At 41.6% G+C, this 20,461-nt stretch overlaps 1 protein-coding gene and 1 pseudogene across 2 annotated transcripts in view; one reads left to right on the top strand and one right to left on the bottom strand.

The window, feature by feature from the left end:
- The window catches only part of LOC148148841 (sodium- and chloride-dependent neutral and basic amino acid transporter B(0+)-like), a 430,083-nt pseudogene that overhangs the window by 164,887 nt on the left and 244,735 nt on the right, over positions 1-20,461 (bottom strand). The gene's annotated exons all lie outside the window — the stretch shown is intronic.
- The window catches only part of LOC148148842 (sodium- and chloride-dependent neutral and basic amino acid transporter B(0+)-like), a 57,688-nt gene that overhangs the window by 19,691 nt on the left and 17,536 nt on the right, over positions 1-20,461 (top strand). The window contains exons 4-9 of the mRNA XM_087992224.1: positions 71-202; positions 7,417-7,584; positions 11,184-11,322; positions 15,740-15,872; positions 16,769-16,909; positions 18,509-18,737. Of these exons, the coding sequence (XP_087848350.1) occupies positions 71-202; positions 7,417-7,584; positions 11,184-11,322; positions 15,740-15,872; positions 16,769-16,909; positions 18,509-18,737 (942 nt within the window). The remainder of the gene's footprint in view (positions 1-70; positions 203-7,416; positions 7,585-11,183; positions 11,323-15,739; positions 15,873-16,768; positions 16,910-18,508; positions 18,738-20,461) is intronic.

A 20,461-nucleotide genomic window follows, 5' to 3' on the forward strand; every position in this document is an offset into this window, starting at 1 on the left:
TTGAAACTGCAGAGTATGTTGAGAATTCACATCCACGGATCCTGTTTCACATTTTTATTCTATTTTCCAGGTGTATTTCTTATTCCCTACTCGATCATGCTGGGTCTTGTTGGGATACCAATGTTTTTCTTGGAATCTTCCTTTGGGCAGTTTGCCAGCCTCGGGCCTGTTGCAGTATGGAAATCTGTACCAATGTTACAAGGTTAGAGATTATTGAATAATTAAAACTCAGGAACAATTTCAATGCATTTTGATGTTTAATTCATATTAATAAACTAGTTATAATTGAGTGATTAAATGGGAGTGTATATAAGTCTTGCTGTCAATCTCTTTGAAAACTTTCTTATGTTACACCAAGATATGTCAATGATTAACACTGATGTTAGTTTTGTTTCTTATTCATTAAATGCGAGTGATTGTGATTGTGTTCATTTCACCGGGATGGTTGACTCCAAATCTCGTTGTTTTTTCAGAATCAATCTTTCCTTGGATCATTTAAAGAATGATTAGATTAGATTCCCTACAGTGCAGAAAGAGGTCCTTGGGCCCACCAAGACCACACAGACCCTCTAAAGAGTAACCCACCCAGATCCATTTCCCTCTGACTAACACAACAGACAATTTAGCATGGCCAACCCATCTTTGTTTTATGGGAGGAAACCAGAGCACCTGGAGGAAACCCACACAGACACAGGGAGAATATGCAAACTCCACACAGACAGTCGCCCGAGGCTGGAATCAAACTCAGGTCCCTAGCGCTGTGAGGCTGCAGTGCGAGACACTGAGCCAATGTGCTTCCCTTGTAAATTATATCAAGTTGCTATGGTGAGATTTGAACCCATGTCCCTTGAACATTAACCTGAGCTTCTTGACTACCAAGCCAGTGTCTCCTCCACTACACCACCATCTCCAGGAAACTTGACTAGTAACATGCCCATCTATTGTAAACTAATAGCATACTACTAGCTCAGAAATGTATATGCTTGAGCAATGCAATGAATGTCTGTTGGGTTGACCAATACCACAATATCATGCCCATTTTCTGACATTGTGGGAGATAACAAAAGCAGTGCCACATCTGGTAAAACACCCCGGTGGAGGCAAACTCACACCATAGCAACAGGAGTTACTATCAATTATAGACATCGTAGAGGTACAGATTTAGAAAACAAATTGATGACCAGCATGACTTTGGAAGCAGACAGTTTGGAATAGGGAGAAGTTCGTTATCCTTAAACAGCATCAGTTTTTCAGAGTACAGACAGTTGTACACATCTGTAGATGGAGCATTAAGCACGAGAACAATGGAACATATTTCTAATTTTCATTAGGATGCAAATTCTTTCAAGATAAAATACATTTCTAAGATTTCCTTGGTAATAAAAAAAATTAAATGGCTAAAGAATGCCCTTGAGCTGGGACAAAGGCCAGTGCATTACAGAAAACTTGAAACCTAGAAAGCTCTGTTGATGGCAGTTAATACATAATGACACTCTTTCATAACAACAATTACAAACGTCTTTGTTCTTAAGGAAAGAGCAGTATAATTTGGAGAGACAAAAATATCAGAGACACACAGCAAAAGCTGGTGCTTTTGTAAAGGCCAACTCATGGATAGCAACAAAACTGGCATGGATTTGGCATCCAGCAACACCTTCACTGAATTTACTGTTCCAAAACTTCATGCAGGTCTATTTTGCAGATCAAGGTCTAGGTGAGTCCACGAAAAGAACTCTTAAAAATCTTGTCAGAACTCAGGGAGGCACAGTGGCCTTACATTGCCAGGGATCCGGATTTATGTGGAGTTTACACATTCTGCCCGTTTGAGATGAGTCCCGTCAGGTGCTTGGGTTTCCTCTCATGGTCCAAAGATGTGCATGTTCGGTGGATTGGCTGTGCTAAATTGCTGATAGCATCCAGGGATGTGTAGGTTAGGTGGATTAGCGAGGGGAAATGGAGGGTTCCAGGGATAGGGTAGGAGAGTGGTTCTGGGTGGGATGCTGTTCAGAGAATCATGCAGACTCGATGAGCTGAATGGCCTGCTTCCACTCCGTAGGGATTTTATGACTTGACAAGGAGGAGCTTCACATTATTAACATGTCCAGTTTTTCTGGGGTCGATCAGGAAAGTCTGGAAATGATTTGGAAAGATCTTGAAGAGCAGATCAAGATAAGAATTCACTTCAGGATGAACAGACTCCACATCATTTCAAATAGACAAGAATCCTCAAAAGACTATTCACCAGTTTGTTGGAGGATGCTATAGCAAAGGGCACGAGTGTGACTTTACTGAAGAGGAACGGCCAGAGAATATTAATGAGTTAATTATCACATCCACATGAATTACAGTCAGTTGGAAGAAACATTTGTGCCATAAGAAGGGCCACAGTCTTGACATATTCCTTGAGGATAGACAGAAATATGAAGATGTAGTGGCAGGCCAGCAACAGTTACATGCTTTAGGTGCAACTAATACTATTGCAATGATCAGTAAAGCACAGAAACCCAATAAAAGCTCCAATAGCACTTGTTTGTTGGACTTCTCCAAAGTCCATGCTCTACTTTTTGATATCTGTAGCATCAAGGGACATGGCTATGTGCAGGAAATCTGTTTTCAAAAGCCAAGTCAGGCCCTTACAATAAACCACAAGCGACTAACATGACAGTATAGAGTAATAACAAATCATCAGCAACAAGGAAACTGTTACCAAGGTGCACCAAGGCAACCACATCGATGAGGCTCAGAGTCAACCAAATGAAAGGCAAATTTTAGAAAATAAGCAGGCTTTACATGATGTTAATCTCACACTCTGTGTTGGGAGTAGAAAGCAATCAGGAGCTCTTTAATATCATGTGTCCTGAGAAGGCAGTGTGATACAAGATAAAAGCTAAAATCAACACCGGAGTTAGTGTTACCATGTAACCACTATATGGCCTCAATGACATGCACCTGAGCAAGTAATGTTCCATGGTACAGGCTATGAGAGATCATCTCTCAGTGGAGACAGCAGATCAACAATTGTATGTATTGCCAATGAGTGCCAATGTGCAAACTCCCAGTGGTTTCCCGAAATATTTAGTCTAACAGATACATGGTTACCAGTATGTACAGATCTCAGTGCAGTCTCAAATCATGACATTCAAACCACACCCACCATGGCAGAACAAGTCACATATGGTACAATTGAATTAGTCAAGAATTGACAAAATTATAACTTTGAAGTAGGAATTAAGCCAGGTAGCCAAGATGATTGCATATGATTTATAGAACAGCTTATCCAAAATACAAAGATATTCATCCTGATCTGCACCATGATCACCTAAGCTATGAAATTAAATGTGCTCTCAAGGCTGACATGTTATACTTTGGACAATGTGAATTGTTGTCATTGGGCGCAGTTTCAAATCATGTCCATGTTACCACAGGACGCATGAGTATTGAAAGTTCAAAATGATTGGCATGACAATCTATGTACTGACCAGGGATGGATCGGGATATTCAATGACTCACGAATACAGTATATAAACAGTGGGAGACTCTATACCCATATGATATTTCATCCAATCCTTCAGCAAAGTAGCAACAGACCTGTTCGTATTGCATGGGGAGATTACTTCCTTGTGACAGATTACTTCTCTAAATCACCTATTTTTTGGTGAATTAGCAGCAAAATGAGTACAAGTGTCACTGACACAATGGCGGTATTTTTAGGTTATTTGGTGTCCCAAGTACAGAATCTCCAAAATTGCTCACTGGGCAGAGATTGAGAGTTAGAAATACAAATTTTTGGATACCAGCAAAGGTTTCTAAAATATGCAACCAGCCCAGGTCACAGAAATGTATTGCAGCTCATGATATTACATGATAAAGGAACAGAAGCCAGCTCTGAACAATTTATGACAGACCAATCATGGATGAAGAGATTGAGAGTTGAACCCTCTGATGATGTTGTGTGGTAGGGTTAATTAATAGCAACCAGCAGCAACTAACCAAGTTGTCAAACAAGTGCAACAGGGATCAATGCATACCTTTCCAGGTGGACATACATCCACCAAGTCAGGAAAAATTGCCAAACTTTCAAAACATTTCATTGAATTTTGAAGCATTAATCTTTAAACTCTGTCTTACCTGTGTGCATAATTGTCAAATTAATTCCATGTGCCTCTGCACAATCATGTGTATCTGTTTTGGAAAAGTTATCCTTATTCTGTTGTAAAATATCAGCCCAAATGCGATTTTGCCTTAGGAGTGTAACACTTGTTTGTAATAGTTAATTGTAACAAATGTTAGACAGTCTCTTCAATCCTATGATATTCACACGCAGTTTCTTATGTTATGGGGGATCACATAAGCATTGCCACATCTGGTAAAACATCCCGCTGAAGATAAACTCACACCAGCAGTTGCTGTTCTCCTTTGAATTAAATAAAAGCTAAATCATAAGATATGGGTTAGCAATGCAGCCAGTTATGAGCTGCAGTGAGAACTCTGGAGCTGAACCTGTGCCCTCAGGTTAAGTTAGAAAACACAAACCAAGGATCCTGTCACTGATTCCCAATCCTTGGTAAAAAAAATACCAAGGTGCATACTACACATTGGGTCAAGTCTGGGCCCAGCGAGTTTATAGTTGATGGAGTTCAATGTTTCAGTGGTTAGGTTTTAGGTTGAAGAATGCTCACTTGGACATCAGGTGCGGGATTAAACTCTCAAATGAAATAGACATTGAAGAAACGAGGAAGGAGCTAAAACCAACTCTGGTACTTATCAATGGTGCCAAGTTATACAGTCATAGAGTCATAGAGATGTACAGCATGCAAACAGACCCTTCGGTCCAACCCTTCCATGCAGACCAGATATCCCAACCCAATCTAGCCCTACCTGCCAGCACTTGGCCTATATCCCTCCAAACTCTTCCTTTCGTATACCCATCCAAATGCCTTTAAAATGTTGCAATTGTACCAGCCTCCACTACTTCCTCTGGCAGCTCATTTCATACATGTACCACCCTCTGTATGAAAAAGTTGCCTGTTAGGTTTTATATCTTTCCCTGCTCACCCTAAACCTATGCCCTCTAGTTCTGGACTCCCACACCCCAGCCTGTTCAGCCTCTCCCTATAGCTCAAATCCTCCAAACCTGGCAACATCCTTGTAAACCTCTTCTGAACCCTTTCAAGTTTCACACCATCTTTCCGATAGGAGGGAAACCAGAATTGCACACAATATTCCAACAGTGGCCTAACAAATGTCCTGTACAGCCGCAACACGACCTCCCAACTCCTGTTCTCAATACTCTGACTGATAAAGGAAAGCATACCAAAAGCCTTCTTCACTATCCTATCTACCTGCGACTCCACTTTCAAGGATCTATAAACCTCCACTCCAAGGTCTCTTTGTGCAGCAACACTCCCCAAGACCTTACCATTAAATGTATAAGTCCTGCTAAGATTGTTCTTCAATGAGCTTTTTTCTTATTCGTTCAAGGAACTTGTTTTCTCTGGCTGGGCCAGCATTTATTGCCTATCGCTAGTTACTCGTAAGAAGTAGCGATGAGCTGCCTTCTAGAACCTCTGCAGTCTATGTGCTGTAGGTTTCCCTACAATGCCCTTTGGAAAGGAATTCCAGGATTTTGACCCAGTGACTGTGAAAGATCAATGGTATATTTCCAAGTCAGCATGGTGATCGTTTTAGAGGGGAATTTGCAGATAGTGGTATTCCCCTGTATTTGCTGCCCTTTGTCTTTCTAGATGGAAGTGGTCATGGGTTTGGAAGGCGCTTTCAAAGGAGCCTTGGTAAATTTCTGCAGTGCATCTTGTAGGTAGCATACACTGTTGCAATTGTGTATCGGTGTGAAGGGAATGGATGCTTGTAGATGTTTTGCCAATCAAGTAAGCAGCTTTGTCCTGAAGGGAGTCAAACTTCTGGCATGCTCTTGGAGCAGGCAAGTGAGGAATATTCCATTCAACTCCTGACTTATGCCTTGTAGATGATAACAAGCTTGGGGAGACAGGAGGTGAGTATTCCTAGCCTCTGACCAGCTCTTGTCACCATTGTGTTTGTATAGTAAGTCCAGTTGAGTTTCTGGTTAATGGTGACAACAAGGATATTGATTGTGGGGGTATTCATTGATGGTAACACCATTGAATATCACGGAGCAGTGGTTAGATTGTCTCTTGTTGGAAATGGTCATTGCCTGGCATTTGGGTGGTATGAATGTTACTTGCCACTTGTCAGCCTAAGCCTGGATATTGTTCAGGACTGCATCAGTGTCTGAGGAGTTGCGAATATTGCCGAGCATTGTGCAATCATTGTGAACATTCCTACTTCTGACCTTATGGTGGAGGGAAGATCATTGATGAAACAGTTAGAGATGGTTGGGCCTCAGACACTAACCTGATGAACTCTTGCAGAGATGTCCTAGAGCTGAGATGACTGGCCTCCTGCATCCATATCCATCCTTCAATGTTCCAGGTATGACTCGAACAAGTGAAGAGTTTGTCCCTTGACACTCATTAATTTCGGTTTTGCTCAGGCTCCTTGATGCCACACATGGGCAAATGTGGCCTTGATGTCAAGGGCTGTCACTTCCACCATACCTCTGGAATCCAGCTCTTTTGTTTGAACCAAGGCTGTAACAAGGTCGGGCACTGAGTGACCCTGGAGGAACACAAGTTGGGTGTCACTGAGTATGTTGTTTCAGATGATTGAGAGAGTGGACTGTTAGGGCAGTAATTGGCTTTTGTGTCCAGAACATATCTGATCAATGTTTCATGTTGTTAGGTATATGCCAGTGATCTTACTGTACTGTAAGAGCTTGGCAATGGGACTGGTGAGATCTGGAGCACAACTCTTCAGTACTATTGCTGTAACGCTGTCAGGGCCCAAATCCCTTACACTATGCAGTGACTCTAACTGTTTCTTGACACCAAGTGGAGTGAATTAATTTGGCTGAAGACTGGCATCTGTGATGCTGGCGACCACTGGAGGAGGCCAAGGTGGATCATCCACTCAACAATTTTAGCTGAAGATTGTTGGAAATGCTGACCAAATTTAACACCCACTAAGACAATGGCAATACTAGAGGGATAGTTGTAACAACAGAATAATATTCTCTTGTCCAATTCCTGTTTAGATTCTGAACCTAATTGTCTGTAACTTTATCATAATTTCTGAACTCTGAGGATGACCTGTGCTTAAATTCAAGAGCAGGGAAAATAAAGTTGATGGCTTATTTTCAACTTTATAAGTTCAGACTGGAGAGAAACAACCATGGCTGCCTTATTTCAAAACACTATCTCCCTCTTTCTCTCTCAAATTACATTAAACATATTCTAGTTGGAAATACATGCAATTGAATTCAAGAGAACAATTTTATTTCAGTATTGTTTCTAAGATCTTTTTCCTTTGTTCAATTTTAAGGTGTTGGAGTCACCATGGTCCTTCTGATCATAATTGCCAACATTTCCTATGCCTGCATCATTGGTTACAGTGTGTACTACCTATTTGCATCCTTCCAATCACCCCTACCATGGGCAGACTGCTTCAGTTGGTGGGGAGCAGATGAAACATGCAGCAGGACTCCCAAAGGTACAGTGTTCACTTTGACTGGAGACATTCCATGACTGTTCATATTTTATTCTGTTGATCTGTCAGAAGAAAAGTAGCCAATGCTTTCAGTAACCAACTTCATTGTAATTGTACATCAGAGAGACTTGGACAGGATCCAGCTACAAGGATCATGTCATTGAGTCACTGAAGTGAAGGATTGTCAATAATAATTGCTTACAGGCAAGAGAGATGCTTCAAAGAAAATCATCTCTCCTTTAGTATTGCCCCTGTTGGTCATCCTCAGCTGCTTTACTCTCCCTGGACTGTGGATGTAGGGAAGCTAAGGTAGTTTCAACCTTTTATTATCATTACCTACATTACTACTGTCTGGTACAGAGTTCAGTTTTTCTCTTTGTCTTCATCTCAGGCTCAGCTCTCTCAAAATCTTCATTCAATGTCATCAGTCACACAACGAATGATTTACATTCACTCCTTGACCCTTAGGATTAGGGGTCATGAGATTGGATGCTGGATTTTGAGCCTGAAAGGAAATTCGAAGATCAGGACCAGGACGCAGATTTCAAACATCATTGGTTTTGCAAATGGGAGTGAGAGTAGCAACAAGTTTCAGAACAACATGTGTGTTAAACAGAGATAGGTGGAGGGACAGATAATGTTGAGGAGGTAGGGAGGCTGCAGAAAGACTTGGTGAGTAGATGAAGAAGTGGCAGATGGAACACAGTGTGGCAAGTGTGAGATTATGCACTTTGGTTGGAAAAGTAGAGCGCAGAATATTTTCTAAATGGAGCAAGTCTTCGGATATCAGAAGCACAAAGGAATTTCAGAGTCCTCGTTCAGGATTTTCTTGATGTGAATATGCAGGTTCAGTTGGGTGTTGGGAAGTCAAATGCAATTTTAGAATTTATTTTAAAAGGCTTAAAATGCAAGAGCAGGAATATACTGTTGTGATTGTAAAGGATCTGTTCAGATTGCATTTGGCAAATTGCAAGCAGTTTTGGGCTCTGTATCTAAGAAAGGATGTGCTGGCATTGGAGGAGGAGGAGGCTAACAAGATGGATCATGGGGATGAATGGCTTGTCATAGGAGGAGCAGTTAAGGACTTCGTGTTTCTACTTGATGGGATTCAGAAGGATTAGAGGGATCTTATTGAAACTTGCAAAATACTGAAAGGCCTATATAGAGTGGATGTGGAGAAGATGTTCCCCGAAGGACCCGAGACACAGCCTCAGAGTGATGGTACGAAGCTTTGGAGCTGAGATGAAGGGTAATTTCTTCAGCCACACAGTGGTGAATCTGTGGGACTCATTTCTGCAGAAGACTATGGAGGCTAAGTCATTGAATATATTTAAGACAGAAAGATAGGTTCTTGATTAGTCAGGGGATCATAGGTTACGGGGAGAAGGCAGGAGAATGGGGTTGAGAAACATATCAGCTATGATTGAATGGTGGAGCAGACTTGATGGGCTGAAAGGCATAACGATCTTCCTATCTCTTATAGCCTTATGATCTTATTTTATTTCAAAAAATGTTTAAGTTGTTTCCCTCTGAGTCAAGGAAACCAATGTATGGCCTGCAGCTGGTGTTAATTTTAAGTACCAATGGCCAATGACTTACGACAGTGTTTGTCCTTATTCAATACATTGGGAGGTGCTCTTCTCGTCAGACAACCATGTACATATTCTTGCTGCATTTTGCCTCTTAAAGGAATGTGTGAGTCCTGGAAAACAGGTAATTCATGTTCAGATTTAAACCACAAGACCTTTTAATTTCCATATATCTGCATTTTGGACTCATATTCCTGTCTGTGACTCTGTGCATGGGTCCAGGAAGTTATTCTCAATCTTTTTTTTCATAAAACACACTTCACAAGTTTTGAAGCCTGGAAGGTGATCGTACTGGAGTTATGGAATCAGAAGTAATTAATTATCAGGATTAATATTCATTTTCTGATCCATTAATGAAAGCTTATCACATGGCATTTGACACTGGTAATGCCCCAACCTCTGCCTAGAAGGTTCATTTCTAACCGCCCCCCCCCACTCCCCAGAGGTGTGTCATAACAAGTCTGAACAAATTGATCAAGGGACGTGGGCACCACTGTCTCTGCCAATATTCATTGTTTATCCCAAATGCCCTTAGTAATGTGGTGGTGAACCACCTTCTTAAACCACTGCAATCTATGATAAAGGTATATCATAGATATATATGTTGCAAATATTGGGAGTTAGAACTTGTTCATAAGATGTGGACATGAAAATATAGTCATGAAAGTACCTAAAAATGTGTCAATATAATATCTGAGTTAATGTGTGAGGGATTGAGACCAGGGAGTTTGAGACTTGAGCATGTAGACCAGACTGAGTAAGGAGGCTGGGGTATCGTCTTTGAGGGGTGGGATGTCTGAAAGCTCAGTGATTGGCTGATCCTTCCTGAGTGAGTCTGAATACATTAACTATCACATGATTAGCACAGACCAAGTGGATCTGAAGGGATACAGTTGGCACCCATGTAGAAAGTTCTTTACTCATTTGGCTCTTCTGTTTGTGCTCCACAATGCTGACATTTCTGTCAGCTTCAAACATGGTGTATGAGACACTTTTCTTAAAATCCCTAAATGATGCTGTCATTAGTGTGAACTAATGATGTGGAATACAAGGAGGGAGTTCAGTACATGTACCCAGCGTGTACAGTCTGGATAGAATGAAGGGCCAATTAAAACCATTCACAACCAATGGTGACTCAATGGAAATGTTTATCCACACAGCAAGAGGTTAGGATTACATATGTATTGCCTGAGAGTGTGGTGAAGGTTACTTTTATTCAAGACATTCAAATGGGAGCTCGATCATTATTTGAAAAGGAAGGAGTTCAGAGTTACTGAGTGGAGGAACTAGGTGAAACTCTAATTTGGATTTTCACAACAGTTTGCATCATCTCATTCTGTGCTATAATAATTTAGTGATTCTCTGTGCTGTTGCAGACTGGTGCTCAACAAAAAACATTGTGTCTCAGTCCCTGTGTGATTTCTTTCACATGCGGGATATGCTATTGAGTGTCATAGGATGCATCTTCATGAAGTGGGAACCTTTACTATTGATGTACCTATTTGTGTGTTAAGGGAGCTTTTGGGCCACTTGCATCTACCACTAGTACCAAACACTTTATAGAAGCAAGTAATTGAACAATACAATTTTCTTCAATGTCATTGGATACCTCTACTGGGCACCCACCTGAAAATCAACCCTCCTAGGAAACAGCAGACCAGATAGAGTGACTCCACATATTGTGCCGTTTCCCCACCCCCACCCTTCAATACATACATGAGAATGCCAATGGCAGCCAGCATACCCATTTAGGAAATCACTTAGGGAGTCAATTTACGTCTGGTAAGAAAGGCAGTCCTCAAACCATACCACCCTGGATTCAAGAGTGGACACTGGGAAGAAGAGAGGGTCTTCATTTTATAGATTCCTGCCTCAGTCTATGCCTCTGATTCTACCTCATGTAATGGATGAGGTTGGGTTGGGTTGCCCAGAGACCCTGATTGTACCACAAGAAATGGAAGCATTGTTCAACAAGGAACAGTAAAATTCTAAAACACATTCAACATTTTCTAGATCCATTTTGCAATCTTACTCTGGACGATGGATATTTTGAAGTCATTAATACAACATGGCTGCAGACGTATAATAACACCTGCCTAAATGGATCAGAAATCTCCATTCCTCACCAGGGTCCGAGTGAGCAATACTGGGAGTAAGTACGTTGTTGTTTAGTATGACAGACTTTGATTAATGCTGACAAAAGCAACATTAAGTCAAAACTTCCTGCCTTCCATTCATTCTGAAAATTTGTAAGAAATACTAAAGTGAAGGGAAAATAACAGGAACAAAAAACCAGAAATTTTTGGAGAAACTCAGCAGGTTTGGTAGCATCTGCAGAGAGAAAGCAGAGCTAATATTTTGGATCCAGCAATCTTTCTTCAGAACTGGACCTGAATCATTGACTTTGCTTTCTCCCCATAGATGCTGCCAGACCTGCTGAGTTTCTCCAGAAATTTTTGCTTTTGTTTCAGATTTCCAACATTTGTTTTATGTTAATGGAAAATAACAGATGCTGAATGAGAGGTGCATTCCGATTGGTTGACAAGTGAACTCTGATTGGTTGAGTTGTTACCATGAGGGATGTGCCCATTAGAGCGAATTGACATTTACCTGGCAGATTTTGTTTAAATTTAACCAGAAGGTTGATAGATTGGCCAGAGCATTGCCCGGGTTAATGGCTATCATCTATTCTGTTCATTTGAATCTGGGCAGAGCTCATACACAGTCTTTCTGTCTACAAAGACGATCCCTGTGTATTAATATACATAGTTTCCAGTGCATGCAAGTGTGCTACGCTGGAAAATCATAATTGTAGTTTTATCCTAAATTTAATGCAAGTGTAATTATATAGAACATAGGAAAGTACAGCATAGAATAGGCCCTTTGGCCCACCATGTTGTGCCAAGGTTTAATCCTAATGTAAAATAAAATAACCGAACCTACGCACCCCTCAACTCACTGCTATCCATGTATATGTCCAGCAGTTACTTAAATGTCCCTAACGACTCTGCTTCCACCACCACAACTGGCAACGCATTCCATGCTTAATGAACCTACCTCTGACGTCTCCTTTATACCTTCCTCCTAATATCTTAAAACTATGACCCCTTGTGCTAGTCAATCTTGCCCTGGGGAAATCTCTCTGGCTGTTGACTCTATCCATGCCTCTCATGAGGGATGTGGCCTCCTCTATATTGGGGAGACAGGCCACCTACTTGCGGAACGATTCAGAGAACACCTCTGGGACACCTGGACCAACCAACCCAACCATCCCGTGGCTCAACACTTCAACTCCCCCTCCCACTCCACCAAGGACATGCAGGTCCTTGGACTCCTGCATCGCCAGACCATAGCAACACGACGGCTGGAGGAGTGCGCCTCATCTTCCGCCTAGGAACCCTCCAACCACAAGGGATGAACTCAGATTTCTCCAGTTTCCTCATTTCCCCTCCCCCCACCTTGTCTCAGTCCCAACCCTCAAACTCAGCACCACCTTCCTAACCTGCAATCTTCTTCCTGACCTCTCCGCCCCCAACCCCACTCCGGCCTATCACCCTCACCTTATCACCCTCACCTTAACCTCCTTCCACCTATCGCATTTTCAATGCCCCTCCCCCAAGTCCCTCCTCCTTACCTTTTATCTTAGCCTGCTTGGCACACCTTCCTCATTCCTGAAATGTCGATTCTCCTGCTCCTTGGATGCTGCCTGACGTGCTGCGCTTTTCCAGCAACACATTTTCAGCTCTGATCTCCAGAATCTGCAGTCCTCACTTTCTCCATGCCTCTCATTACCTTGTATACCTCAATCAGGTCACCTCTCTTCCTCCTAATCTCCAGCGAGAAAAATCTGAGCTTAGTCAACCTCTCTTTGTAAGACAAGCCCTCCAGTCCAAGCAGCATCTTGGTAAACCTTCTTTGCACCCTTTCCAAATCCTCTGTATCTTTCCTATAATAGGGCGACCAGAACTGGACACAATATTCCAAGTGTGGTCTCACCAGGGACTTGGAGAACTGCAACAAAACCTTGCGACTCTTAAACTCGATCCCCCTGTTAATGAAAGCTAAAACACCTCATGCTTTCTTAACAACCTTATCCACTTGGGTGGCAACTTTGAGGGATCTATACACTTGAACACTAAGATCCCTCTGTTCCTCCACACTGCCAAGAATCCTGTCTTTAATCCTATATTCAGCATTCAAGTTCAACCTTCCAAAATGCATCACTTCGCATTTATCCAGATTGAACTCCATCTGCAATTTCTCAGCCCAGCTCTGCATCCTGTCTATGAGGTACTGCAACCTGCAGTAGCCCTCGATACTATCAACAGCACTTCCAACCTTTGTGTCATCTGCAAATTTACTAACCCACCCCTCAACCTCTTCATGCAAGTCATTTATAAAATTTACGAAGAGCAGAGGTCCAAGAACAGAGCCCTGTGGGATCCCACTCAACACTGACCTCCAGGTAGAATACTTTCCATCTACAATCACGCTCTGCTTTCTGTCAGCCAGCCAATTCTGAACCCAGATAACCAAATCTCCCTGTACCCCATACCTCCTAACTTTATGAATGACTCTACCATGGGGAACCTTATCAAATGCCTTGCTGAAGTCCTTATACACCATACCCATTTCTCGACCTTCATCGACCTTTTTCGTCACCTCCTCAAAGAACTCAATAAGATTTGTGAGGCATAACCTGCCCCTCACAAAGCCATGTTGGCTGCCTTTAATCACACTATGCTTTTCCAAATTGTCATAAATCCTACCCCTCAGAATTCTTTCCAAAACATTGCTGACCACAGACGTAAGACTGACTGGTCTGTAATTGCCAGGGATTTCCCTATTCAATCTGCCATGTTTTATCGCCCACTCTCTTACTCTGCCTGTATCCCTCCAATCTCTGTGTGTCATCCTCACCATTTGCCTTCCCATCTATTCTCATATCACCCATAAACTTGGCGATAGTCCATTCACTTTCCTCATCAAAGTCATTAATATATTGTAAATAATTGTGGCCCCAGCACTACAGCGCTCCATTAGTTATAGGCCATCCTGAAAATGCCCTCATTATCGCAAATCTGTCTTCTATTAGTTAGTCAATCCTCTGCCTGTGCTAATATGCTTCGTCCAACACCACAGGTTCTTATTAACGAGCCAAGTACATAGTATTGAATGTGTTTTCAAACTCCTCCTCCACAAATGGTGGGATTGTCCTGGGAGAAAGTGAGGACTGCAGATGCTGGAGATCAGAGCCGAAAAATGTGTTGCTGGAAAAGCCCAGCAGGTCAGGCAGCATCCAAGGAGCAGGAGAATCGACGTTTCGGGCATAAGTCCTTCTTCAGGAATGTCCTGTGAGGAATTTTGTGTGTCTGAATGAGATAATCTTTCATTCTTCTAAACTCTAGATCCTAAAACTACCTCTCCGTTTTAGGAGCAACCTTTTTACACAGCTAGCATTTGCCAAGATTTCTGCAAATCTGCCTCAAACTGAAAATAAACATCATTTTTCCCCAAACCCAAAAGAATTCAGAATCTTCAATCTGAGAGACAAATGCACGGCTCTGTTTATTTTGTTCCCTTGTAATTATTTGAACACTCAGGATTATCCAGTAAACATAGTTCAGTTTTAGAATCTCTTCTAATATTAGACACTGTATTGTGAATTTGTATTTGCAGGCTGACTTGGTACAGTTAGAATGTTTTTGTTGGGAACAGTTGAGTGAATTACTGATACGATCCATCAGTCTTTGGGATATATAACATTGAAACATGGCATCACACCAGCACTAAAATTAATATACCACATTATTTATTTGTTCTAAGCAAAACATCTTGTTGGTTTAATATCAGCATCATGTTCGTAACAAAAATAGTAACAATGTGAAATAGTTGACTTCAACTCTTGATCAAACATTGGAGATACCTTGCCCTTTCAGAGAAACCTGAGGAGGACTGGGCACTTCCAGGTCTGCCTTAGGGCCCCTCATGTCTGGTTGCAATATACATTGAGGGATTATCTGATCAGTGGCCATTACCTGCAGGGTGCTTGAGAAGTGCCCTACTTCAACATTACATTTACATGGCCAATAAATTTACAAGGTTGCTGATCATGCCCATTTTGCAGTATATGAAAACATAGGAATCTCAACATGTGTACTGACTGGTGAAGGTAGATCTTTGGTATACAGGAGTAGAGAACCCCTGGCTGATTTCCCAACTAGAACTCTAGCTAAGGAGATTAATTTGACTGTTCCATTTCAAGTGTAAATTTGAGCACAAGATGGAGCCCATTAAGGCATGCTATGAATTTTTTCATGCAGTTGCAGATTCAAATACAGCAAACACACCCACATTCTGTTTGAATAAGATGTAGAAAGAGAAAAACATAAAGGACATCAAACTTCAGTAACCATTCTCTTATTTAAAAGTAGGACTTATTCTGTAACAACTGAATATTTTTAAAAGCCCTGTATATTACACTAAATACTCAGATGCATTGAGTACATAGTATCTATGTGTAATAAAAAGTACCCTTATGAAAAATATTTTCTCTTTTTTTAACTCAGTAAAGCAGTTTTACACCGTACAAGTTCATTGGATGAGACTGGGGAGATAGTCTGGCATTTAGCCCTCTGTCTGCTTCTAGCCTGGCTGATGGTTGGGGCAGCATTTTTGAAAGGAATCAAATCTTCAGGAAAGGTAAATGACTGGTGTTGAAGACAGTTACAACTACTGACAAAATACAGAGTCCCTGTAAGAATAGAGAATTTATTGATTGTTGTGAAGTGAATAGTTTATATCCTAGGTGATGTTAACAGTTCCTGCAAGGTATAGAGAACAGAAAATGAACTAGTGTGCAGTAATCCTTTGTAGCTTCCACAGAGTATGGCTACCCTTTGAGGGGAGACAGCCTTGAAGAGGAGCAGATATGACACCTCATGCTGCTCAATCACCTGCCAAGTGTTCAGCCACAAACTGTGTGGGTCCTGCTCTGAACAACACAACAATCAGAGAAATGACGAGGCTGAAATATGTGTGAAAAACTGCTTACTTAATAAGAACCGTCACAAATTGTAATATCCACAACTGAAATTGAACATAACTAATTTCTAGCCCCAGCAATGCCCCCAAATTCCTAAAATGTGTCCCTCATTCTAAGGGTTTCAGTCACTGACACAGGGACTCTGGGGGAAATTCCAATTGCTGCAGAAGGCTGGGCAGGACTGGGGGAAGGGACTGAGCAGATTAGGGTCAGGGTTTTATTTACCATTTGTCTGGACTATTAGAATAGTAAAGAATCATGAAATATGAAGTGTTGAATATATTCATGAAGTTCTCATCAATTCTCCTGAATACATCTGTCATTTCTCTGAATGTGATTAATTATAAAACTAAAAATAATATTGTAGAATTTAAACTTGTTTCCAACATGTAGCTCAGTGTTAAATATCCCCATCATGTAGCTATTACTTCACCAACTGTCTTCTGATTCACTCTCTGTTTATATTCCTATCAGTTTACAATCAGTTGGATCCAATAAAGTAAATGTTGTACCACTAATACAGAAAAATCTCCCAATTTATTCTCATTCTCAGGTTGTTTATTTCACTGCAATTATCCCGTATGTGGTTCTGACCATACTCCTGATCCGAGGGGTTACCCTGGAGGGAGCCTCTAAAGGAATTGAATTCTACATCGGAAGCCAGTCAGACTTCTCCAAACTGGCTGATGCTCAGGTAAGCTCAACAACAGAATCAATTGAATTTCAAAAATCGCGTTTTTTTATTTAACTGTTTCTTCTTTTATTTTGTCTGATTGAGGTATTAAAATTTAGAATTGAAATGTTCCTTTCAGTCTTTTGTTTGTATTTGGGAAGATCATTTTGCACATGTTGCGAAAAGCTAGCTGAGACTTGGTGATGAATTCTAATGAGTTAGTTTATGGTTGTAATCATCTTGGTATGAGCAGGAGGGAATCAATGCTAAGGGCGAGGATGATGAGATTGGATACAACTGGATGAGATGGGCAGTGGAATGCAAAGGATTGTTTATTCTCAGTGCCTCTTTCTTTCTGAAATCTTGCATTGATTCAGTAGTCAGATTTTCAGTTACAATCACTTATGAGACTATGTCATTAATATTTGTTCAATATACATTGGTGGGAAATGGGCATTGCTGCCTGGCCAGCTTTCATTGCCCATCTCTACTTGTCCTTGAGAAGGGCAAAGCTGTGGTAGTCCATTTGACATCTCCTGACCTGTTTAATGTCAATGATATTTGGAGTTTATCAAGAAGTGGGAGATGGCATTGTCACAATATCATCTGTACCTGAGATGTGACTACAGAGAGAAAGCAAATGAGCATCTGCTGAACCAAGTAAATTGTTTGATTGCAAAATTAACAGCACATGAACTGCGAGAGTGAAGGAAATATAACTCTCAATGAGTGAACGCAGAATAGTTCAGAAATAAAATGCAGAATTTTATTCCCTTCCAAATGACATTACCCTTCGTCTCATGAGAGAAGGCGAAATCAAAATCCTGTTGAATTCCTATCGGGCTTCCAGGAAGGGGGATTCATCTCAAGGCATCAACACTTATTTGAAGGACTCTACTTCGTGTAGGTGGGAGGACTGGGGGGAGCTGCTGAGAGCTAAGATCCTGCCTTTCAGTTGATCTTCTCCCCCTTCCACCTCCCCCACCAACCCTCCTTCCACATCAACAATAATAATGTGACTCTACACATGTAATAGGTAATTTCACACTGAGCCGAGTTTGTAAATGTCAGGATATACCATTTTTATAACAGCAGAGTGGTGCATATCAGAGATATTTCTCTGAACCTCTGAGTGCAGTCAGAAATTGCTGTGGAATTTACAGAGAAATAACAGGGAGCATCTGGAGCCTCACCATTTTAGTATAAATTGGTTCGTTACAAACGTGCACTCAGTTTGACATTCATACCTATTTTAAATCTGATTTAAATCATTTTTGTGATCCAAATTAACCCTAATGTATGCAGTTTACATTTTGCTTAACAGACTGCAGTGCAGAAAATAGCAATGTCTTTGCAGAAGATCAGATTTTTGATCTAGTGGGGTTTTATTTCTGCTATGAGTGAATTTTGGAGGGAAAATCTTGAAGTTGGCAGCAAGTAGTCAAAGGAAGATCAAATGATGGCCCTACTATTAAGTGGAGATGGTGTTGATCAGAGCTAGTTTAATTCAGTCAGATCACATTGAGCCGCTGGACTAACTCACTCTATGCTTCTTGTGGTCAATGTAGTTTTTCAGTTGAATGAGTTCCGCGCTGATGAATTCTCCCTTCTATTTACCAGGTCTGGAAAGATGCTGCAACACAAATTTTCTACTCGACATCAGTGGGTTGGGGCAGTTTAATCACATTGTCATCCTACAACAAATTCCACAACAACTGTTACCAAGATACCATCGTTGTCTGTGTTGTTAATTGTGCTACGAGTGTGTTTGCGGGATTTATCATCTTCTCCACTCTTGGACACATGGCTCATGTGCAAAACAAGCCCATTTCAGAGGTTGCACAGTCAGGTAAATACAGAGTTAACCATACTGTTCTGCTGCAGAATGGCACATATGTCTCATTTGTTAGACATCGATGGGGTACAATAGGACATCTGGGCCTGAGTGTAATTTGCCCAAAAGAGCATTGAGTCAATAGGATTAATGGAATGAGAAAGGAACAGAAAAATAATTGAGAATGATGGTAACAGGGCAATAGGCAAACATAAGATAGGTGCTCAGAGAATTCAGTAACAGAAAGATCAACTTTTCCTGCATTATTGGAATTGGTGCATGATAAAGTTCTCATGGAATGATTGTGTTTATTAGTGGCTTGTATTTCCGGATTTGTTTATAAGGACACTTTGATGTTAAATAAAAGATGGGTTGATAGCTAAGGAGTGGTACAATAATTATTGCATGGCAGTGATTAGATTACAGGACAACCTGGGGACAACTCTCCCATACCAACCACCATCTCTCTCCTCCTCCTGCTCATTCTCTCAGGGTGACTCTGCCATCCTGGAAGCAGGTTTTGAGAGATTTAACAAACCTCTAGTGATTTTGAGATGTAATCCATTTGAACTTGATTTGACACCTTCAGGAAGCCAGTGATTTGATCCACCATGTTCCTGTTGGTAGCAAGTGTTCCATTGTACACCAACTTGAGTGGCAAGGAAGAACCACCAGCAAGAGCAGGTCTGGATATTCCAGCTGTTCTGAACTCCTTGTCACTGCCCCCTTGTTTGACTGAGGCTGGAGGAGTGCATTATCTCCCACTCATCCGCTACTCCATTGATAACAGCATGCATGTAAATGTTTTACCCAGTAACCACCATGGGCAATGATATAACTTAGCTAGAATGGGTTTAAACTCAGAAGATCCATCAACCAGGTTTCTTTGGGGATCCAAGATGGCGGCGACCCAGCATGTCTGAGTCTACAGTGCTCCTCCCAAGACTTGGGCAAAGTGGGTTGCCCACCCCCACCACACTCACCAAATCATTTCAAATAGTTTTTACTTAATGTAATTAGTTGTTTAGTATTGAATTTAAACAATTTAATCTCCAGTAAAAATGACTAAAGGGAAGGGAGCCCGAAGCTCTCAGCAAGCAGGAACCCCTCCCCCACCCTCTCCAGCTGCAGCAGAGGCGTTCGTAGCCTCCCCGGGGGACTTACCTACGGTGGCGAGCCTCATGGAAATAATCTCCAAACTCGATGCGAAGATTGACGCTTTTATTGAAGAATCCCGAAGCCGATGGGACTCACTTTCGGTTGCGCTGCAAAAGCACGACAAGACATCAAAGAAATCGAGTTCTGAGACGGAGGGGGGGAGCTAAAAGTCCGCGACCTCTGAAACTACAGCACAATCGGCCATGGATCGGGTCCGGACCCTCGAACAGTGAGTCCGAACCTTAGAGAATCACATTGACAACCTCGAGAATTGAGGTCGTCGAAAAAATATTCATTTGCTGGGCCTTCCCGAATAGGAAGGCCAGCTTATAACGTTCCTTGAACAGTGGCTTCCACAGCTTTTAAATCAGGAGGCTGGATCAGGGCAGGTAAGGGTGGAATGGGCCTACCGGGGTGCAATACGCGGGCCCGGCTCAAACCAGCGTCCCCGCCCGGTCCTGTTCTGGCTGCAGAGCTACAAGGAGAGGCAGATACTCTTAGAAGCCTCCAGAAATCTTGGAAAAGATCCCCTAGCCATGATCTATAAAGGATTCAAGATCATGTTATTCCAGGACTTTTCC

This window comes from Chiloscyllium plagiosum, unplaced genomic scaffold (assembly GCF_037043375.1).
Source record: "Chiloscyllium plagiosum isolate Xiang-an unplaced genomic scaffold, Cpla_swu_hap1 HiC_scaffold_11, whole genome shotgun sequence".
Classification (NCBI taxonomy): Eukaryota; Metazoa; Chordata; class Chondrichthyes; order Orectolobiformes; family Hemiscylliidae; genus Chiloscyllium; species Chiloscyllium plagiosum.